This window comes from Dipteris shenzhenensis, chromosome 15 (assembly GCF_047967505.1).
Source record: "Dipteris shenzhenensis isolate YYH24624 ecotype China chromosome 15, Dip_SZ_1.0, whole genome shotgun sequence".
NCBI classification, from domain to species: Eukaryota; Viridiplantae; Streptophyta; class Polypodiopsida; order Gleicheniales; family Dipteridaceae; genus Dipteris; species Dipteris shenzhenensis.
Window position 1 is genome coordinate 8465499 of NC_141610.1, and position 24298 is coordinate 8489796.

The following is a 24298-nucleotide window of genomic DNA, read 5'->3' on the forward strand; positions in this document are numbered from 1 at the left end:
AGGGCACGGAAGCAGAGGGTTTACTGTTGCTTTGTGGATTTCCGCAAGGCATTTAACATGGTGAGCTCGCCTCATACGGCGTCTACTGGACTTGGGTTATGACCAGGAGATCATTTGGGCTGTCATGGCACTTTACGAGAGAGTTTTAGGCAGAGTTCGTGCATGATCTGGATGGACAGACGAGTTCATGAGCACCATCGGGGTCAAACAAGGGTGTTCTTTGTCACCTACCTTGTTTGGCCTCTACATTGACGAGCTTGAGACAGTGATGTAGACACAGGGGGGTGTAGGTTGCTCTCTTGCGGGCACGTTGATCCAGATATTGCTCTACGTAGATGATGTGGCTCTCTTGTCTTCCTCGGTAGAGGGGCTCCAGAGACACCTAGATGCACTACAGTTCTTTTGTGAGTCTCATGATTTGAAGGTCAACCTAGGTAAAACCAAGGTCATGATCTTCAATACATCTCGAGCCATCATGCATTAGGTGCAGTTCACATTTGAGGGGTCACCTGTTGAGATAGTTTCATCATACACTTATCTTGGGGTTATCTTTTTCGGACCCAGCTTCACTATGAGACCCACAATGCAGGCACGCTTGAGCAAAGGATATGCTTCATTGGCCAGGCTAGACAGGCAGTGCTTCCGTTCACACTTCCAGGATCCACGCACCAAGGGGTTGCTTTTGACTCCTTGGTTCACCCAACGGGGATGTACGGCAGCCCTTGTTGGGGGTCAGACTTATCGGATATAGAGTGGGTCCGTGTGGAGTGGCTACAAGTTCTCATGTTATCACGGATGCTTCGTGGTAAGCCATCCGTTCCTCATCAGATCATTCAATGGGTCACCCCCTTTAGAGCTAGATGCTGCATTTCAGGTCATCACGTACCTGTACCGAGTTAGGGAATATGGGGATTACACCTCGAGGAGTAGCAGACTACCATGGATAGCTCTATCCTCTTCTATGGCACTTGCAGCAGGAGGGGACCAGAGGTGCTGGTATGCACATACAGAGAGATGGTTTAAGCGACTGGGGCCTCACATGGATAGACTACCTCCCTTCCAGTACAGCATGGATGCTCCGTTCTCTCCCCTCCTATCACACGAGGTCAACCAGGTTATCCGTGAGGATCTACTACAGCTACACACATTTCGGACCTGGTTGGGACCGAGTGAACTCCCAGTGAAGCTTAACTTCTACAGAGATCACTTCTTACATATCACAGCGGAGGGTTTCATTGACCCACCAAGATACACGCAGATTCACCTACCCCATTCGTTGAGGGTCTCTCTTGGGCAGAGTTCTGGGTCTCTTCACATAGACTCCGCATTAAGAGCGGCAGAGTAGAGCGACTACCTAGGGAGAGGCGCATATGCACAATGTGTGACATGCAGGAGGTTGAGATAGAGGAGCATTTTATCTTCAGGTGTCCTGTTTACTATGAGATCCGAGGGCATTTCCACTGGCTCTTCAGAGATAGCTATGGGATTTTGGCCTGTTTCCTATCCTACCCGGACCAGCAGTGTTTGGCAGGTTTCATTCATGAGGCACTTAGGCACCGCGAGAGGATACTCCGAGCACGGAGACAGAAGCAGACTTCTTCCTCGGTTGATCCCTCTCAGAGCTCTATCACAGAGTTCTTTCAGCTAGATCACATGGACTCCCATGAGACGAGGCCTCGACATGACCGTGATTCGGAGTCTGTGACCCGACAGCTCAGACAGAGGGTCGACACACAGATCTCACTTGGGGACATTTCCTCTTTGTTTTAAGTCGGAGCCCGACCGACGGGGGTCATAGTAGCCCTAGTCAGACGTAGAGCTACGACCAGGAGACGTGCCAGGACCGCACCTTTGAGTGGCCGACAACACTCTATTGGCGACTTCATGCCTCCACTGCCTCATCCATCATGATATCTTGCTATCGATGATGATGATGTTGAGATTGATATATAGTCGACCATGGACATGACTATGTTGTACTTAGGACTTAGTACTGCCATTCAGCTTTTTTGCATTTTGCATTGGTATGGATGCTTAGTAGCTCCACTACCACAGCTTGTTGTATCAGGATTTTCACAGTCTCATAGACCCAATGGTTTTTCGAAGACTTTAATAAACTTTCTTTCTTTTTGCTTCGGTCATGTCCCTACCTTCCATAAGTGTCTCGCAACTGTATGGCCCTGTGGTGCCGAGCCTTACTACTGCTCAAATGGGAGGACCTTCAACTGTAACTACTTTTGGTCCTGGGTTCTAGGCACATGGGTCATTTAGCCAGAGACTTCCCTCGCGGTCAGGGTCGGGGGCTCCTTCCCTCCCACCCCCGTAGGGCAGGCAGAGTCAGCAGCAACACCCCCTCAGACAAGAGCACGTACAGCCTGTATGGACCTTGCTATAGGTGTCCGGTGCTTGCACGCAGCCCAAGGCTGGCTTTTCTTGCTGTGAATTAGGGTTTCAGGCTATGAAACTCAGTTTTGAGGTCTTTGGCAGGGTTCTAGATACCTCGGGGACCTGTTCATGTGAGGAGCAGGTGTGTTTGGTTGTAGTCCGTGCTGTGGGCGCACAATCTCGGATTTCTAGGCCAGTGTCTCTTTGTTTTCACTATGGGATTGATTTCTAGTTCTTTGTTTTGAGATTCTCTACGGGATTCCCTGGGTCTGTTGTAATCACCACCCAGGTTGAGACCAAGTTATTGAGGTCAAAGGATGCCTATGCCTTGCTCTAGCAGTTGGGATGCACAGTTTGCCAGTTTGATGTAGTGTGTGCCTAGTGTGGGCCGGTGAACAGTGGTAGCCAGTGGGAATAGTTCAGGGTGCGCCTTGGTTGTAAGTTTGCCATTACTTTTCACTAAAGAAGAATAAAGAAATACCACAAGGGGCACCAAGTGTTTGGGGCCAATCGGTGTCGTTGTGTGATTATTGAGCAAGGGCATTCTAGCCTCACCTGTACTTTCTTTTATGCTATTTGATGTGGTGTGATTAATTGGGAGCTAAGTGGCTGTAATTGTCGGTGTGTTCAGAGATAGTTGTGGTTTACCACCCTTTGGGGTTCCGAAGGTGGGTTACAGTGGTTCCATTGCCAGGATCACACTCTCTTTCTACAAAAGGTGGACCTTGGTAACTTTGGATGAAGAGAAGTGGTTATTGCATCCGTATTACAGCCACGATGTCACACCGTGAGCCATCATAGACTCTCTCCACGCAGGAGGAGGCAGAGTTGTCAGATGGCCACGAGGGATAGCCTTATGCCAGTGGTGATAATGCACCTGATGCGGGACAGCATGTTTCCCTTAAGTATATGCATGTAGCCCCTCAGGATGAGGAGGAGTTTGAAGTGCGAGTGGCAGGTACCATGGAAGCTTTGAATTTGCTCACGGAAAACCTTGCAGAAATTCTGCAAGCACGTCCTAGAAGCAAGCAGGCAGCGAAGAAAAAGAAGACTCACAGGCATGGATCTTTCAGTGGACAGCCACCAGAGGTGCCCTTGCATGGACCAAATATGCCTTTGCATGGATCTGAGATGGAAATGTCCAACAGCCCGCAAATTTGCAGCAAAATCCCTCGCAAGGGAATAATTTTCAGTTTGTGCATCAAGGACAGCAGTCCTACCCTCAGCCTGTGATGCAACCAGGTTATTTTGGCAGTGGGTCAGTTTTCCAAGCCATGGTGGGACAGCCCACGGAGGAACGGGTATGCGATGCAAATGTAATGTATGCCAACATGGGGATGCAGCCCGGAATGTAGACAGGGATGCTTGGTATTCAGGGTGGTTCCTTGGGACCCCGGCAGATGTCTGGTATGAGACCTGGCATGGGTAATCCCAGTATGGGAACTGGAACTAATGTACCTGGAATGATGCAGCCCCCATACTTGCAGCCACCAGTGTATGACAATTTGGTGCCTAAGGGCAAACTAAAGGACTTCAAAGAAGGTGGGGCAGTAGTCAAGACTTTCAGTGGGATGCAGGACCGGTTGAAAGCTTTGATGTATTTGCAATAGTTTGATGCTGCGTACACCGGAGGTAACTTCACTGTGAGCTCAAAAATCTTAAGCCGCCACTTTCTTGAAGGGTAATGTCCTTCAGTGGTGGTAATTTACTTCTGCAAGGAAAAGCTCCCATGACATGTGTTGAGTTTAAGCAGTTGTTTTCAGCGGCATGGCTGACCACCATGTTTGAGTGGTTTCAGCTTAATGCAGAGGGTTGCAGAAATTTGGATGAATACAACAAGAAATTTTGGGATGCCTTGTTACCTGTCAATTCTTACCGTTAGGTTTCCTTCTTTGAGCAGGTTGAGAAATACCGCTGTGGATTGCGTAAAGAGATAAGGGATTGTTGCACAAAACAGAGGTGACAAATCTGTCCCAACTCATAGAGAATGCAAATACAGCATATGTTTTGATGCAAGGACGGATCAATGGGTTTCAAAACAGCTCGGGAAACAAAGGCTATGCCAGGGAAGATTTTAAAAAGGCTAAGTGGTTCGAAAAAACAGCAAAATCAGCCTTTGTTGCAGGCCAGAGGCGTGGGCAGCCTTCGTCATGACCTTGGTTGTCTCCTGAGGAGAAGCAGGCATTGTTTGAAGCCCACAACTGTTTTATTTGCAAGCAGGAAGGCCATAGAGCCCATGAATGCCCTCATCGGAAGAGGAAGTCCTTTGCAGAGGAAAAGCATGAGCATAAAGAGGAAAAGAAAGATGACACAAGGGAGAAAAAGCCAAAGCCGAGTGTTGATCTGTTGCCTGATGTTATTGGAGGCATGAATTGGAGAAAATGGAGTTATGCTGACAGTGGGCTTGAGGTAAGATCAGGGATCAATCATGTCTTATTTTCTTTGATCCGGGAGCTTGAGGGAATTTCATTTCACCTGAGCTCGTAGCAAAGTTGGGTATACATGTAGAAGATATGGGAGCTCAGTGTGAAGCAAACATGGCTAACCCCGAGTTGGTCACTCCTATCACTCCGATCATCGGGAAGTTGCGGTTGCACATTCAGAACTATGTGGACACAGAAGAGTTCTATATTATGCCACTACCTGAGTGTGGTGTTTTGTTGGGGATGCCATGGTGTTACCGAGTTGGAGGTGTGCTTGACACGAGAAACAAGAAGCTGACACTTACTCATCGGGTCAAGACCCATGTTCTTGATGTAAAACATAAGGGAGAGTCAGTCCCTGTTGTGTCAGCTTCTGCTATTACAAATATAATGAAAAAGCATCTTTCAGCTTACTTGATTTTTGCAAAAGAGGGCTCTTTGAGTGAGGAAGGTCCCAGGTAGGTATTACTCCATCTCAACTTTGGGTAGAGATGACATCAATCGGTGCAACATGCCGAATACAAGCCTTGGAGCCTTCTCAGGTGAATGTGGACAAGATCAACATTGAGAAGGTGAAGTTCATTCCAGAGATCCCACTAGAAGAGTGCGATATGTACTCCTTACTTTTGAGGAGTTGACATCATCGACCTGTACCACTCGCTCTTTCACCTGCTCTCAGAGGATGAGATCGAGGGCCGTATCCATCGCTTCCACTTTAGCAGGGCCAGGATCCTCTCTGTGATTTTTCATCTGAGGCTAGCACTCAGGAGTTCGAGGAGGCAGATGATACCATGGATGCTGATGATGTTGAGGAGTGATTCTTGGAGGCTGGAGCATGCATGATGCTTGTCAGATTTTTGGATCCATGATATATCATATGGATCATGTTTTGTATTGGCTACAGCATAGAGTATAGTACTTATTTTTAGGATTTTGTCATGTCACATGTGACATGGATCATGTTTTGTATTCACTTTTATGAGGCTTCAGCCGAGGCCCCAAACTAGTCATTTATGATCTATCATCTATGGTAATTGATGTAGCGTGTACGGCTTGGCCGAACTTTGAATTCTTTGAAGTTATAAGTTATTGTGAAATTTGAAGATGTATGTACTATCTTTCAACTTTGTAATGCATGACATATGTAATAATAATAAGTATGTATATATATATATATATGTAATATATATATTTATATTACATATATATATATACATACTTATTATTATTACATATGTCATACATTACAAAGTTGAAAGATATATATATATATATATATATATATATATAGAAGCCCATGAAGGCATTGCAGGAGGACACTTCCAAGGGGAAGCCACAACAAGAAAAGTCCTCCTTGTAGGCTAGTGGTGGCCAACACTTTGGGTAGATGCCTATGAATATGTTAAAGGTTGTGATGTATGCCAACGTACCACTAAAACCCAACACAAAGACTTCAATCCACTAACAACAATTGTTGCAAAAAAACCATTTGAAAAATGGAGGATTGACATCCAGCAAGCAAAAGGAACACAGGCACGCTACATCATTGTGGCCACTGATTATTTTACCAAATGGGCTGAAGCTAAAGCAATCAGAAAGGCAGATGTCAAAAGCAAAGTAAGATTCTTATACAAGAATGTGATCACCGGATTCGGATGTCCCATTGAAATTGTGTCAGATAGAGGCACACATTTTTTCCATGAGGTAATCCAAGAACTCTTGTCTAGCTTTATGGTAATCCATAGAAAAAGCACACCTACTATCCCCAAGGGAATGGCTAGGCCGAATGCACCAACAAAATATTATGCATTATCCTCACCAAGGTAGTAGAAACACAACGTTCTCATTGGGCAGAGAAACTAAATGTAGCCTTATGGGCATATATATATATATATATATATATATAAAATTAACCTTAAAATCGAAACTCTGTTTCCACCGTTTCTTTCCAGTTCCATCTCCCCGTTTTCAAAACTCCTAGGAACTATGACCCTGAGGCATTGCATGTAGCGACTGTGGAAACTGAATGATCCCCTGTATTGGTAGACCCAAGGGAAGCCCTTGTCTGAGCTGCTGCAAAATAGTCCATTAAACTGTGCTCGGAGATGGAAGACTCCAGTGCAGATAAAGGACTTCTTGTTGATGCGCAGTATGTGGGTACTGCGAATGAGGAGAGGAACTATGAGCAGGCCATGAGAAATTGGTGGTGCTGTACAAGCATATGCTCTCGATCTTTCTTGCATTGGATCTCATATGCTGCCAAGTCAGAATGACGTCTGGATCGTTGGCAGCCGCCTCTAAGGATATCCTGTTGAAAACGGTCCAACTCCTTTGTCTTCTTGTCCTGCTCGAGCTGCTCAGAAAAGAGCAGATTCTGCTCAAGGAGATGATTCTGCTCCCTGAATGCTTGCCTGAGAAGTGCTCTACTGGACAGGGTCCATGATTGAAGGTTGGAAGACCCATCAACTGCTGCAATAATGACTGCCAAAGGAAAACGAAAATTCCCCCCCTAACCTTGCCCCGCAAGGTGTAAATGCATACGGGTGAAGACAAGAGCCGGCTACCACTGGTCCGGGATAGGCTCAAAATACAAAATTAGATTGCATGCTTCCTCCCCCGCTAGCACAATCGACTAGCTGGTCGGTTTTGGCCGACTAGGCTGCTGGCCCTTGCCTATAAAGCCAGTCCTTTTTGGGCCATTTCAGGAAGGCCTTGGAGCTGCCCATGCAGGGTGCCCCTCTTGCCCTCCGTCCACACTATGTGCTGTCCTTGGGAACCCCTAAAGCTTGCGAGATATGCTGCGATTTGCTCTCTAGGCAGCCAGTTGACATTGCCACTTGGGCTTGGCCCTAGTGCATGTAACAACAGATCTACATCTCCAAAATCAGCCAAAGGAGAGAGAGTTTTAAGACTTCTTTAGCTGATGTCTCAAACTACTTTTTTAGGTTTTAGTCTTTTATTAAATTTTATGCGAATTTTAACAATCAAATATTCTAGGATGTCTTGTAAAAATGGTTGTAATAAAATTAAACTTTAATTTTATACTTAATTAATGTGGTTGGGTTGTTTATAGCTAGCCTTTGTGAACAGCACATTATACTAATACAATATTATGACATTTGAATAAATTTTAAATACGTTCTTGTATATTAGATTGAATCAATAATCTCTCGCAGCTCATTGATATGGTATGAAAGGTCCTCAGTGGGCGAATGTCCTAATTTCCTTTGGAACAAAAACAAAACAAAATCAGAGCTGGCATTCCTTCTCTCCTCATCAACAAAATGAAGGATTTTTAACCCCTGTGATTCCTTTTGGGATAATTAGATATTTGATTCATATCATCTCCCACTTTATGCATTCAATTCAAATGCTAATATGGCCCTCTAATATTGACCTCTTCGCAAGTATGCAGCAAAGCATTGTCATCATACACTCCGTGTATGTTTTCAAATGAGTTTTCTTACAAACATATATCTTAACTATCAAATTGTAATCATGGTGTCTTTTTCATGTTAGTACTTATTTGTATAATATATTCGATTTGAATTCCCATTGTGAGTTGTTTTTGTCACCTTTTACAAGCAATACAACCAACATCTGGAATCGAACTCAATGAGCATTATCAATTTCACATAAATTTATTATGATTCTCTTGATTGACTATATTTATTGCTTTAAACGATGTTCATAATAGTCCATGAACTTTGGAGAAACCTAGGCAATGAAAAGAGAAGGTTCCACGAGTATTCTACAGGGACAAAGATGTGAGATCACTCACCCATAGTCCTCCTTTTGGAGCGACTATGAAGGAGATCACCCAAGAGACGAGTGTGGATCCTTGACTGGGAGGAGCAAGTGAAAGATGTCATCACACAATTTGGACTCTAGAGGAGGTGGTTTTGTTGTGAAGGCTTCCCTAAGGGTCCTCCAAGCCCGAGGCATAGCACCTTGTGAGTCTGCTATTCAGCAACGCACAATCCTGTGATATACTCATCCTCTACCTCGAGCTTTGCCACCCCTCGGTTCTCCACACCAGTGTTATAATGCTCCAAGTCCCATCGCCAACTGACCTCACCTCAAGGCATGAGCTTCTTGCATGATGTCATCCTGATCATTCACAAAATTTGATCATGCAGCCATCTCCATCATTTTTCTCTCACCATCTTTTCCAAGGCCCAAAGCATCACAAGGTTCCACAACATCTTCATTGCTCTACTCAGTGCTACAGTCGTGCTGAGTTGAGCAGCAAATCAGTTAAGACAATATGCATGTGGTTGGCACATGGCAACCGATTGCCATATCATTATCCACAGTGAGGCATGGTAGACACCTTGCAAAAAGGTGTAGTAACACCTTGCCAATAACACATGTGGGGTTGATGGTGGAGTGGTAAGGTGGCATTTTCTTGGGTTAAGTTGTCTTTTGTTTCCACTTTCATGCTATTTGTAGGAGAGGGTAGTGTTAGGAAATGGAGTCAAGATGAGTCAGTTTGGTGTGTTCTAGTGTGAGTTCTAGTCTAGTGTGTGCTATGGATGCCATGTGTCACATTGGGAGTTATCCCATATGCATTGGTGTTCATATGTGTGTGTGTGCTCTATATAAGGGCTGTACTTGTCTAGTGTCAAATCAATCAAGTATCAAGCCTACAAGCTCTTTGGTCTACATGTGAGTACTTTCATTTTGTTCATTGCTCTTGCTATTTCGTTTCCATTTCATTATGTCTCCCTTTGAGTATCATTATCTCTCTCCCTAGCCTATCCTGTCTCTCTCTTCCTCTCCACCATGTGCCTTCATGTAGTATTAGAGTCTCCTTTCCTACCTTCCCCTTCTTCTTGCTCTACCTAGAGGATGAGAGAAGCCCGCAAATGGAAGCTCCCCTCTCCTCCAAGGTAGAGTCTCCATTCCCTTAGCCTCGCCATGGTTCCTCACCATCAACTACCCCTCCAACCCGGACCTATGCCTCGCCATCAGCTTCCGATCAGTCGTACAGCCAGCCGTACAGCCGTATGGACTGTACAGATTGGTGTGCCACACAACAGGGCTGCTGATCCGCTGTATAGCCCTCCGTACGCCTTTGCCAAGCTGTTTGTACAGCCGTACCTGCCCGTCCACCTTGGAGCTGCTACCCTGGGGATTGCTGCTCATGCTCCTGCCCTTGCCATCAGCCTTGGGACTGCCGCCAACAGTAGCTGCTCCAGCCTTGATTATCATGCCATTTGTAGCTGCTTCTGCCCTCAGGATGCGTGCCCAAACCTGCTGCTGATTTCCGTACAGACTGCCCATCTACTGCGTCATTGCAGCTTCCCTTTGCCCTTGATTGAAGTACCATTTGCAGCTGCTATTGCATCGATTGGTGCCCCTGCTGCTATTGCATCGATTGGTGCCCCCGATTTGCTGCTCCATTTGCCACTTCTGCCCGTGGGATTTCTACCTGTGGGAGCTACTAGTCCACTGCTTCACCACCTCAGATCGATTTGATACCATGGAGCCTCATCCTCGTGGAGAAGTCATATCATCTAGGGAGAAAGCATTGGCTCGTATCGGTACGAGGTTGGATAACAAATTACTTCGTCACTTTGACCTCACTGCTTCAGCCATGGAAATCAAAGTAAAGTTTGAGAATCTTTATGCCACATCTACTGGACCTGATCGACGAGCTATATCTATTGTTTTGCATGATCTATCTGAAATAATAGATAATGGTTAGGAATATTTGGGTACTCTGCCTTGGGTCATTTCCCAAAAATAATAAATGATGTGTGTTGAGTCAATAAAGGTTCTCTACCTTGGATAGTCTTCCTGAAATGATGTATTTCTTTTATATTATGATGTGTGTCTCCATGTAGGAACCTAGTTAGTCCCTAGAGTCAAGAGGGGGATGTACTGTGGGAGCCATGTATTGGCATTGATAGGGTCTAGTTATCAGGTATGGCATATGAGTTCCAGGATGTTGGTGCATTGGTTTTCTAGACCTCTGATTTGGTCATGCATCCATGCTGAGACATGAGCCTCTAAGTCATGTTTGGGACGTAAAGCCATGTGAGTGCTCAGTCCGACCTCTAAACCATGCTCAGATCTGAGTCTCCGAGTTAGCATGAGAGCCATGTCTAGTTCAGACATTGCATAGAGTAGTAGATACTGTCATTGTCATGTTCTGTCCTTGTTTCCATTCCAGTAGTCACTCACCTTTCCTCCATGGGGGTGTGTTAGGAAATGGAGTCAAGATGAGTTAGTTTGGTGTGTTCTAGTCTAGTGTGTCCTATGGATGCCACGTGTCACATTGGGAGTTATCCCATATGCATTGGTGTTCATATGTGTGTGTGTGTGCTCTATATAAGAGCTGTACTTGTCTAGTGTCAAATCAATCAAGTATCAAGCTTACAAGCTCTTTGGTCTACATGTGAGTACTTTCATTTTGTTCATTGCTCTTGCTATTTCGTTTCCATTTCATTATGTCTCCCTTTGAGTATCATTATCTCTCCCTAGCCTATATCCTCTCTCGCTACCTGCCTCTCCACCATGTGCCTTCAGGCAGATTGTTTTCAGTTGAACCCTAGATAACTGCATCCATGAATGCTCACTCCCAGCCCTCTTTCAAGTTTCATGTATAAACTTTAATAGATGCAGAAAACCTGTACATGATTTTGGAAGCTTGTATGTAGATGCCTTTTTTGAGCTTTTCTAGTGACATTTGTTTTGGAGGGTTTTATACCGTCTTCTTTCCTTGTCTATGTTTTGAACATTTAAAAGAAGGTCGCTCACTTGCTTGATCTGTCTATCTGTGATTACTCTTTTCAAGGTTTGAATGGCCGTTCCACGCCTTGAATTTTGCAGTTTTCCAAATTATCAGGAAAATTGCAATTGGTGGATGCAACTGGAGCTATAGATGTTGTCATAGCTGATCTCCAAACAGCATTATGCTTTCAAGAAGCATGCCAGGTTTGTTATTGATGAACTTAATCAGGCAAGTAAATACACAAAGGGAAAAGTGAATTTTTGTTGAGACATTTGGTCTAAAATGGGATGAAAGTGAAATGAACTAGGGAAAAGAAGACAACAGTGAACTCACAGGACACAACTGTAAAAAGGCCTAAAAGGGCTTCTGAAGCAAAATGGACTAAGAAGCATTTTAACTTAAAAAATATCAAAGGTTTGTACTTGAGCTGCCCATTGAAGTTGTTTTGGAAGTACATTGTCTCAATTGACTCCCTTATGGCTTGATATGGAGATGCACATTCTTTATAGGGAAAATGAAATTGCTGAGTTGTATCATTTTCTTAAATGATTGAGGTCTAAAATAGCTCGAGGCAAGGTTCCACAATGCCTTACTTGTGTTTAAAGGTAGGAAGATATGTATATCAATTACGCATTAATATGGTTTGGTGTTGCAAAAAGTTACGCTGTCTAGGAGGAACAACCTTTAAAAGCTCGACCTCCAATTTTTGCCAAGATCTGAGTAGAGTGTAGGGTTGCAGTGTCTCAAAGTTTCTAGAGACCTGGGGTGAGATTTGACATGATCAGGTTACACACGATGTTTTTTTTTGGGGGGGGGAGACATCTATTAAGTATGCAAGAATCTCCGAGAGAAAACTCAGTGGAAAAGTACATCCTGCAAAGCATGAGAAAATAGAACCAAATCCAAATCAAGCTCCTGTAATAGAGCGAGAAAAACAAGGTCGAGGCTAATAGTGCCAGCTCAACCCTGAAGGGGCTTCCGAGAAGAATGGGGAGCCACGCCACTCCCTCAAGAAGACATTCGCCCTGGTTACACACGATGGTTTGGCTGTCTCTTAGTGTACAAGTTAAGCGCCTTTGATTGACGTTTCAAGTGCCCCTTGAGTGACTTGAACATCAGGCTATTTTACTGTTGGCATCACGAGTGAAATAATGTTTTGGGTTAATCACACCATTGAACTTGTACCATGTATGTATGTGCAAAAGACCAGCATGAGCTGATGTACCAAATAGTTGCCAAAGGATTTGGTTTGCAAGCAAAATAAGACTGGCAAACTGCTAGTGTTTGGAATTTTGGTAGAAGGGCTTATTAGGAATTCTCCCATCATTGGGATAAATGTTGTGGTGATGAGATATCAGTTCCCGTGTATGAATTGTTTGACTCACAGGACCCAACATTCTGTGTCTATTGCATTGTCTAATCAAAGAGGTCTGAGCCTGGGAAAAGTCTACTTCATTTTTGATCTTGTAGAAAGGGACTGTCCAGTGTAACCAGATGTAGTGAGGTAACAGTAAACTCGTGGCAAGATCAATGAAAATGTGAATGTTCTATCTGTATTTAATATTTGTCCTTTTTTTGGGAATTCTGAACATCATCAATTTGAATTGCATCGAGTTTGGCTTTGAGACTGAAATAAGGAATGGAAGGGAAGGGCTGGTAATAAAAGAATTAATGAAAGAGGGTAAGGAAAGTGCACCCAAAAGTCCAGTGTCTAGTCTCCATCAGTTTATCACAGTATACTGCCCGAAAAGTCACATGTATGATGTGGAAATTTGAAATGGATGAGGCAAATCGGAGGATCCAGAAGCTAGTTCAGTAAATGTAATCTCCTCTGTATAGGAAACAAGTTAAGCCCTTCGACAGTGGCCATTTCTCCATATGGCTGTATAACTAGATAACCAAATCATGTGCAGTGCCCAATGCCCATCTACAAAAGTGATCTGACTAGCTAGGGATGTCTATTTCCTTACTAGGCTAGTGCTGAAATCTCATAGGACTTCACCACAGCGAGAAAACTATTCCGACAAACTATACTAAGCAAAGAAAAAGAAGAAGTTAGGGATTTGTGTCCTTGGCTCTTTGGTATTTTCCATACCATGATGTTGCCACTGGGATATAGCAGACCTGTGTATGACATGCAACAAACGTGAGAGTGAGTGATTGAATGGACTTGTTTCAAGATCAATGCCATCAAGTAATATGGCCTTGCCTTCTTTTTGCCCCTAGACAACTGTACACAGACCAAATAAATCTAGCATGTTTGTCTCACTTCAATACCTTGATGATACCCCGTAGGTGAACAAAATAAGACAGCAATGCCTTCTGAGTTGTTGACACCCTGATAATGTTTTATCGGATTTCAGTAAGATGACTCCCTTGTGCTATGTGGCATGTGAAGCATGCATCCTGAAGAGTATAGGATATAGCAATTTATTCAAAAACATGAAAACCAAAATGGATTGTAACTTAGTGCTTCAAGCCCTTGCTTTGACGAATAGGGAACCGATTTGTCCTCTCTCAGTTTTACATTATTCTTGAGCAAAGAAATCGTTTAAAGTTTTACCCCTTTCAAGCCCCTCTAACCTTGGCAGGTGATAGGTTGCTGCTCTCTCTTTCTGGTAGTCATGCATGCTTGCTTGGCAAGATTTTGCCAATCCTTGGTAAACATGCATCTTGGCTTGACAAGCGTTTCAGATATACGTTTTTTAACATTAGTATGAGAGAAGCAATAAAGAGCAAAGCACTCAAGGAATAAATACATCACGCTGAGCATTAGAAAAGTACAAGTAACGACTCAACTTTGCAGGCATATGCAAAGCTTGAAAGATCCAAGTGTGTTGCTGAAAGTGCCTCACCATGTTAGTACCATACTCAGAGAAGAGGCTGCCTCTCTATTCTTTGGGAAACAACCTCCTCCTAGCTGATGCAGATTTAGAAGTCTCTTGCGTCCTCGACCACATGCCCATCAAATTATGCGCCATCAATAGTCTCTGTGCATGTGGATCTCCAAATATGCTAAGCCATGATGGGTGCAATAATCTCCCAAGTTTTGTCTACCAATGCCGAGGGGGTTTGTACTGAGAAGCGGGAATGGTGTCAAGTTGAACAACCTCTACCAAGTGTTGGTGAGCCTTGAACGAGCAAGAAGAGACCTAATTCTCATAAAAGACTCAAAGACCAATCAAAGAAAACCAAGCCTCAGAGCCCCAAGTGATGAACAAGGGCTATGAAACAAATCCACCCATAAGCCTTGTAATCCCAACCCAAACGATCTTGGCTTGTTTGTGCTCCTAGAGGCAATGTTTAGACTCAAAGACATTGAAGCACAGAGCCAAAATTTTTACTAAACTGATATACTACAATCCCTTCATGAACTGAAAAGAAAGTACGATTGCTGTAAGCATCGATTCAATGGCTGTTGGTGTTGCTGCATGGAGAAGATGCGTTTGAAACTGATGCTCGCGCATCGATGAAGACTTCATGGGATCCAACAATCTCATTTGGACTTCCCAAGAGACCCTCTTCATGGGAGAGGTTCGATTGTACAGGGGCGTCAAATGCTCCCAGATACTTTTGGCCACTGTCATATGCTTCATGCGATAATTACCTGAGGAGTATAGTTTATGAATATGAATGACCTTACCCTTGCATTGACACGGTCCCATGGTTGAGATAGGGTCACAGCCTCCTTCTGCTGCAAGATCCCTAGGTTGGGCGCAAGGGGATCAGGCCTGTCAACTCCCACCAATATGAGGTCTACCAAATCATACGACTACAGTACGGACTCCATGATGACCTGCCAGACACCGTAATTGAGGCCATCCAATTGACGGGCAATAGGGAAGGTGGCCAAAACCAGAATTTTACCTTGCTCTCCGCCATCTCAGCTGGAGTAGACATGTCGGAGTGAAGAGGGAATCGAGCTGGAAGAGAGAGTGGATGGGAAAGAAAGTAGAGAAGGGGATCGATGGAAAAAGGAGAAGAGAGGGCTGAACAAGATGATGAAGAGGCTTGGGGCCTAAGTTTATTCACACCTTCGCTATCACGACCCCTGAGAACTCCTTTCGAATGTGAAACGCCCTTCAAAGGAACCACACCTTCCTTGACACCCGTACGATCCATACCTTTGCACACTCCTCTTCACGAACACCTCTGAACAGCAGCCCTAAACCTCCTTTCAGTTTGCTAGCTCAACACTCCCTCCACGTCTCGGGTCTCTAGCCAACAATGGCTCTGATACCATACGAGAAGAGCAGTGGATCTGAACAAAATTTGAGAGAGAGAGAAACCATACACAATTTGAATTGGAAAGGGGAGAGTTTGACAAGAGAGACTGCAAGGGATCTCAGGAAAAAGCCCTCAACTTTTACGAAAACCTCTGCTATATAGGCACAACTAGTGCTCCACACTGAGATGATAGAAGTGAGGGAAGGGGGCCTATATATAGGCAGTACCCCCCCCCCCCCCTTCCCAATTGGCTGGTCATGTGGACTGAGCCCTGCCCTAGGTGGGTGGACCCCCTACGCCACATAGGGGCTGGCACACATCCCTATAAAGGGCTTCCGTCTTGCTCGACTAGGCCACCTCAGCCTCCTGCCCTATAAAGGGCTCCTACGTAGCCAAATAAGGCTGACCCCTTGACCAGGTAGACTAGGTGGCCGGCCAATAGGTTGGCCCACCTTTGCCTACAAATAGGCTCTTGGGGGTTGGAATACTGTAGGTATGCTACCCCAAAGGTGGCCACACATGCCCTCCACAATGGATTAACATAGGCGCCTCCAAGAGAGCTCCCACGCGGCACATAGACTGCTCTTGGCCAGCCTATAACTGGTTTGAACATGTCCACATACATCCTGGAACGTCCATAGCAAGCGTATCATCATGGGCGCAAGCAAGCGGATCTACTCTTTGTCCTACTCTATACTACTCTCACAAGGGGGCAGGCACACCCACAAGCAAGACTCTCTCTCTCTCCTCCCCTCTCTCTCTCTCTCTTACCACAGTGTCCGTACAGCCGTACAACCATACAGCTGCTCCGTCCTCCCGCTAGCCTCCCTACAGCTTCTCTCGTACCATAGCGCCCGTACAGCTTCTCTGTCCGTACAATCTCTCCCGTCCATACCACATCCGCACATCCTCTCCGTCCGTACAGCCTTACGTCCGTACAACCTCTCCCGTCCATACCTCCCATCCGTACCTAGTCTAGTTCTAATCCTCCCTAACCCCGAGTTGGGATAAACCCCCAACCCAACCCGGGGGGTTAGGTTAAGCCAGGGGGTTCATCATATAGCTAACTATGGACTGGCCTACCTTCTCCTCCAAGTCCCCCTCAACTCCCTCAACAGCCATCAGGACTTGGTACTCTATAGTTGCAGCCATGACACCCTCTCCTTATGCACGGAATTACCAACAAGAAGGCTCAAAACGACCCATCCTCGGGCAGCAGGATCAGATTTTTTATCTGCAGCAGGCAGTGAGAGAGCTATGATTGGAGCTGGCACAAGTAAAGGCCCAAATTCACATCCTGGAAGGGCCTAGTAAGCAGGCAGTAATTGATGAGGATGTAAAATCTTATAAGGATTACCCCCCTACCCCGCAGCTAGTCTCTACAGTCAAAGATCTCGTTCACACTGAAGTACAAACTGCTAAGAAGGAAGTGATTGTTTAAGTGGACAACAAAGCAAGTAAGTCTAATATCCAAGCAGAGATTAAAGAACACGAAGCTAGACGTGATAATGCACTGAAGATTAGAATAGAAGGGCTCCCAGAAGATTGGTACAAAGAGGAGGACACATATAGTGAAATATTGACAAAGATCAAATCAAGCTTGCCCAACATTGAATGGGTGAATGATGATGTCGTGGCATTTTAGACCACCTCCATGGCTCTTTTGCCATATTGTTGAGGCTAGGGATAGAGTACTTTCTCTCCCACCTGTTGTATGATTTGTTTTGAATGGAATATATCACTCTTTTCTGAATGGGTGAATGATGATGAGCAGGATGATGACGACTCCGGGCTAGCTTCTATCTTGCACTACAGAGGTCACGCAATCCTTACACTGAAGTCGAAAGATATGTGGATCAAGCTTCTCCGACAATCTTACAAGCTGAAGGGCACCAAAGTATGGACACAACTGAATGAGCTAAAGTCAGGGCTGACAGAAAAGATGAAAAATGGGCAGTTTACCGTGAAGGCGTAGCACTAATCAGAGAGTTTAAATAAAAACCAAAAGACTCTCAGTCTTAAACTGATGTATGGCTGTTTACTCTTCGAGAATATCGTGTAGGTACTCTAAATAATTAGGGTTGCTTTTTGCACTCCTTGGGAGCTGCCATGTGTCCTCCCTAAAGCAGATGTACTAGAGGATTTCTTGCTGTCCCTTAGACCTTTTGGTCTCCAGTGGACGTTAATAGTCTTTCTTTCTTTCTCTCTCTCTACCTAAACCATATGACATCAGGAGAGCTGGCCTTCAAGAGCTAGGTAGGGCACTTAAGACATGCAGGAATGTAGATTAGTTTAACATTTAGGAGGATTAGGATAGGAATAGGTAATTAAATCTAAGGTATTAAATTGGTAAATTCACAGACTAATGCTAATCATGAGTAATAGGGGGATTGAAAGGTGAGGAGCAAACAACTGTATGAGCGATTGGATCGGCGGTTGAGTGTCAATGTATGGATGGTGGCTTTTGGCTAATGGCGCAGATTTGCAATGTTGAGCAGGTATTAAAAACGGCAAGTGTATGATACTAGCACGAAAGCGTGGGTAATGGTGATATGTTACAATGGGCAATGCATGGGAGTTGATCCTTGTTGAGGAACTACTCTGTGGTTGATAGGGCATGTGACTGATTGAGTTAGTGGAAGGCTGACACCAATGGAGGAGCCTTATCTGAAACGAGCAGATGTAGTGATGTAGGGAGATGGACTAATACGGATGGTGTAGGAGTGGCTTTTGGTTGAACGACACATGTTGTACAGCTGGTGTAGGAGTAGTCGTATGAGTGAGCGACACAAGTAGGGATAGATGGCTGAAGGCCAAGTAGAAGACTATCACAACTGAACACTTGAGCATTACATTTAAAAGCATGTTGATTGGAGGAGCTTGCACGAAGTGGTACAGGGAGGAAGTGTTGGAAGCTCCCCTTCAACTTTTGTAGGTGTTGAATGATGTCTCAAAAGATCCATAATGAGTGGAGGGAGAAATGGAGAGGCAAGTCTCGACACATTTAAGAAAGGAGAACAAACAAGAAAATACTTGCTACAGCTTTTTGAAGAGTTTACAAATTTTGGTGTTTTAAAACAACTCACAAGGATTGGACACACAGTACCAGATGGGTTTTCACCACACCCCACCTCAGATCTCCTTCTTCCCCTCTTATGGTTGCTATTCTGAAAGCATGGGCCAGCTTCAGGAGTACTCTTCGCAGGATTCCCCCGTCCACCCGTGAAGAGATTGAAAGGCAACCTATCATGTGGAACGACAGTATTTTGGATGAGCATGGGAGACCACTTGGAGCTTCTCTTTACATGCAGTGGCCCAGATGGGAGAGGGGCCCTGCATCTACTGTGGGAGCATGGAAAGCCTTCAGGATTCTTCCTGCAGACCGACAGGCCTAGGTGGTTCATAATCTCAGAGGGAGTGCAGGGAGAGTCCAACAGAGATTGATGCAGCCTTGCCCTTGGATTGGGTGAACACAGATGACATGCCTATTACTTGTTCCACCTGGATGGGGGCATTTTCCAGATTGGGCATTCCTTTGCCGGTGATTGCTTTACATAACACACATGAGGATGCCCTAGTCTTTAATGTTTCTTCGGGGTGCAGGCTGTCCAGATCCACAGGCGGTATTTTGTTGGAGGTATCGTTTCAGCTAGTCAGGATAGTGGGCTTCATGGAGCATGGCTCTCTTTCACAGTGGTACTTGGATCTTGACCCGCTACTCATTGCCATGGGCTCATGGAGGTTGTGGCTCTATGGAGGTGTCCCAATTCAGTTTTTGCAATGGGACCTTGGGGAATGGGAGTGGATAGATGAAGGGCACCGAGAGAAGGGCATCCCCTTCTTTCGTTACACGGTCAATAATGCCAGGAAATTCCAGCTCAGCTATAGGGGTTGGAGGCCCATCAGAGCTCCTCATTGGGAGAATTTTCAGATTTCTGCAGACTTGCAGAGATTTTTTTTGCAGAGGCTCTGGAAATCCCACCGGAATAGAAAAATCACTCTCTTCTTTTGGCTTTCTATTCATGGTGGGATAGCAGTGAACCAATGGAGATCCAGGTTCAGGGCTGACCCTACGTGCCCTCGTTGCCCTTCTGCTTCGGAGACAATACAACAGTGCCTTTGGGATTGCAGACAGGCGAGAATCATATGGAAGGGGATTGCAAGACTTTTCAGCACTTTTGTTCGCCTCCCCTTCTATATGACATGGGGATCAATGGCTTGGCTCACTCTTTCAGGGCTGCAGGTTTTCTATGAGAGACATGAGTCCTCTTGGGCTCTTCACATCTGATGACACCGTGTGGAGTTGTGCTCTCTAGAAGATGTTCCAGCCACTCTCTTCCGGGCTGCTCATTCCTCGGTTGACTCTCCATGGGAGGTTTTAGCTAGCATTGCAGCATGGCACATTTGGAGAGCTAGATGCATTGAGGCTATGGGGGTTCTCAGGTTCACCCTTCTCAAACCTTGGCCAGTACTTGGACAGATACAGTACACACTCTGATGGCCATATGGGCGACCATGCAGGGATCATCTCGAGCAGCCTCCTCTAGGAGAGTTACTTTTCTCAAGGATTGGAGAGACTTTTCCTTCTTTGCTGAGACTTCTACAGGGTTGAGTTGGCATTTTCAGCCTTTGCCTTGGTTTATTTCTACCTCATTCTTCTGAGGTGTTTTTTATTACATGCCTAGCATGTTGTATTTCCGCACAGAGCTTGCTCTAGCGAGTTCTTTCCTACTTAATAGAAGTCTCTTTTTTGCAAAAAAAAAGAAATAACTCACAAGGGCAAGTGCCCTTGTTCAGATGGGCTTTCCTCACCATTCTTCAGGTTCCTCAGTCTTTGTGTTGTAGGTACATGAATTTGCACCCCCCCTCACTTGGTGCTGACCATTCCTACTTAGCATTCAATATCTACACTACTATGCCAAGACATAGTGCATAATCCTCCTATCCCCACGCGTATTGAGATACATTTTGACCATGTCCTTGATGCTTTGTTTCTCGATACTACGCCCTTACAGACCTGCAAATGACTTGGAATTTCTTTAGCTGGGGTCATGGGAACATGCCCCAAATAAAATCAACACCTCACATGAATATAAAGGCACCATCTCAAGAAAAATGGTAAAAATAACCTCTTGAAAATCTAGATGTGGATGCGATTGGGGAGCATATTACCTTAGAGCCTTGCAGGGTGTTTGGGACTCTGGTACTATGCTTGTATCACTTATAGAGGGTCTCACCCATCTCATTCCAAAAGGGGTTGCAGAATATGGTGTCTTAGTGGAGACTTGTCACTCTCTTCGGCATCTTGTATAAAATTCTGGCAAAACTTAGATTCAGCCCTATCTTCCGGATCTCATTTATGACACACAGACGTGATTTGTGCATGGGGAGGAGCATTTTTTATAATATTTTCTCTTTTTGGGAAGCTTCGGATTGCGCTATGCAAAGTGCGCATAAATTATCCATTCTACTCTTGATTTTGAGAAAGCCTATGACAGAGTGGATTGGGATTTCCTAGAGGGGACCCTTCATCGTTTTGGATTCTCAAATGTATGGATTAGGGGGGTCTCCTCTTTGTACAAATCAAGCCACATCTAGGTACTGAATAGAGGATTAAGGGGAGATAGATTTTGGATTTCCAGATCAGTCTGTCTAGGATGCCCTCTTGCCCCATTTCCTTTTCTCTTTGTGGTTGAAGCTATGGGCATTTTTCCCAGATCACAAGCTGGCATTTTTGGGCTGAAGCTTCCCCTGAGACATAATGAGGAATTGATAGATTGTGAGTTGGCGGATGACACTGCTGTTTTTTGGATGCCACTTAGGAGACGCTCATTTCTTTTAGGGAAGCCTTGGATTTGTTTTGTACTAGAGTGTTGCACATATTAATCGGAACAAATCCAATTGCTTTTGGATCAGTAATGAGGACACTCTTGATTGGGGAAGAGAAAACGGGAAGGAAGCATAGCTATAGAGAGATGCATAGGAAGAAAGAAGCAGGAGGAAATATGTAGATTAGCGAGTGGAGGTCACTTTTAAAAGCTCGATGCAACGAGTGGAATGGGAGACTTATATTGTCCTTCCACTATATCCCTTTTAGGCCTTTCTAGGTGCAAGTAAGTTCTAGCTAATTTAGTCCTTGAAAGCGGCCTTCAAAATAAATTAAAGGGCAGTAAAACTAACAAGTAACCAGTCAACACTGTTACATTAACAATACAGCAAAAGTTTTACCAACTGACTAGGAGCTAGAGTCCCGTGCACCAAGACAAAGACACAGATTGGCCCCAAACCTTGGCACCCGTTTCAGTATTTCTTTAATTAAGTGAGAGACCCAGAATCCCAGGCTACAAAAGGATACATTCCTTCTTACAACTGGGGCATTCCACATCCCATTGGGCATCCACATACCCTGCATAGCCTTTACTTTTCATTGCTCTCACCACTCGTGACAGTAGGTCTCCATGCCTAGTCCAGGAAGCTTGCACACAACCCAGAACTGTCACTAGTGACCACACTTAGCCACACAGTTCCCCATAGCACTAGTGCCCAAAAAGTTAACTATCTGCACAAAGCAGAAAAAGAAAGCATACACAAGCTTTCTCCTCTGTTCAAGACTGCCATGACCAATAGTCTCTCACCCTATGGGTCACACATATCCTGATACAACAACTTGTTTCCCATAAGAGAACTGGCATCAAACACAACAAACACTATTGTAGTCACACCTGTACCATCCCTCTCGGGGTTCTAGGGATACTTCCCATTCCAAGCATGGATTCCCGACCCTTGCCTACTCAGCCACGAGGTTGTACTCAAGATGTGCCATCTACCTAGCAACCATTGCCTGCATGTGACCTATCTCCTAAAGAAACCAAAAACATATTCCCACACGGAACATGCTACTTGCCAAAGCCAGCAAATAGGAAACACAATGAATTCGAACCCGCTTGCATTCAGTGCTCTTCGCACTCCCGGTAGGCGCATCAGAATTCCAAACATTAGCCTTGGAGGGCTGTGCTCTCATACCCATGTGACCATGGGCATCCATTTTCAATGCAAACACCTGCATTAAACCCCGGGAGCTGTTACTAGGGCTTACTAGCAGCCCCTACAGGACCACACACTCCCTAGACTACCACAAGTGTCCACTGACTCACTGGACTACCCAAACAATAGGTGAGCGCGTAACTGATCCGCCCACAATGCTCAGAAGCACGAACTTGCTTTGCAAGCATTCATTGTGAACCATCCTGCCAAGGAAGACCTCTCCAAACACAGTTCACAGTCCAATGCAATCAATGATAAGCACGAGTGAACTTTTAACCAGCCCGGAGCTCGAACCCAGCTCATTCACGAGCTAATCCATACACCCGGAGAGCTTTTTACCCACATTTCCACACAGCTAGCAGCCTGTACAAACTTGCCTCACCTACCCGTGCACACAGCCCAAGGCAGTAGCAATTAGCCCGTACAAGCTGTACGTCACACAGCTCCGTACACTGTCCATAATAACGTCCATACGCTGCAGTTATGTCCTTCGTACATTGTTAGTATGCACACGTGAAGCAGTCCATGCAAGCACCGTACAAATGGCCGTACAAAAGCCTTGCAATAACCTTTACACTATCTGTACACTGACGGAAGTCCGTACGTCAGTCGTATACAGCCCTTATGTGATCCGTACATAGGCTGTACCAGCCCGCCGTGAACAGTCCGTACACACAACCAACAAACCGGCTCTCGCGTGATAACCCACAAGGACCTCGTCATATGCAATCCTTTTCCCCTAGCCAGTGGACTTGCTCATCGTCGTCTCCACCTCCGTGGTCACCCGTCCGCGGTCCCCTTACGTGACGATGGTTTTTTGGTGACGGCGATGGTTTTTTCCTCGTGGTATTTCCACAAGCTACCTTACTAAAAGCCTCCCGGCATGGCGAAATGCTGCATGGCATTCCCCTTTCATTTGCCCCTAGCCCCCCTCTGGGGCTCTTTTCGGAGGCCTACCAATGGCCTAACTTGAAAAATAAGGGTATTTTGCCCCTTTCTTGTTCCAAACCACAAAATTCAACCCCAAGGCATAATTGCTAGGGGTTCTAGCACATCAAGCAACCCATGACCTTGCTCTTTGTTTTCCCAGGGTCGTGCCCACATGCAGGCCAACATGCCAACATGCATGTGCCAGAAATCACACCCTTGTGATAGTCCTAACCTGAGTAACTTGGCCCAATTTCGACAGTTATTACATACATGTTAACCTGTATGAATTCTTTTTAAGCATGCTCTGGGGTTCAAATGCTACATAAGCGTCTGGTTTCCAGTGGCATCACTCACGGCGTGCTTGGTTGCTCTCTTTCTAGCCCTTGAGAGTTGTGCAACCATGGTTTTTTCTCTGCTTTTGTATATGTACCTATAGGTTGGCCTAGATTGTGCAATGATGGGAGATATTGTCTTTGTTTGTGTTTTTGTTTTACTTGATATCAAAGCATTTTTAATTAGTGAAAGAAAATGTGGGCATGCCTTTCAAATG

General features: G+C 45.1%; 1 protein-coding gene across 1 annotated transcript in view; it reads left to right on the forward strand.

The window, feature by feature from the left end:
* Window positions 1-24298, forward strand: part of CTC1 (conserved telomere maintenance component 1) — a 155036-nt gene that overhangs the window by 70778 nt on the left and 59960 nt on the right. The window contains exon 9 of the mRNA XM_087385705.1: window positions 11646-11750. Coding sequence (XP_087241831.1) covers window positions 11646-11750 — 105 coding nt within the window. The remainder of the gene's footprint in view (window positions 1-11645; window positions 11751-24298) is intronic.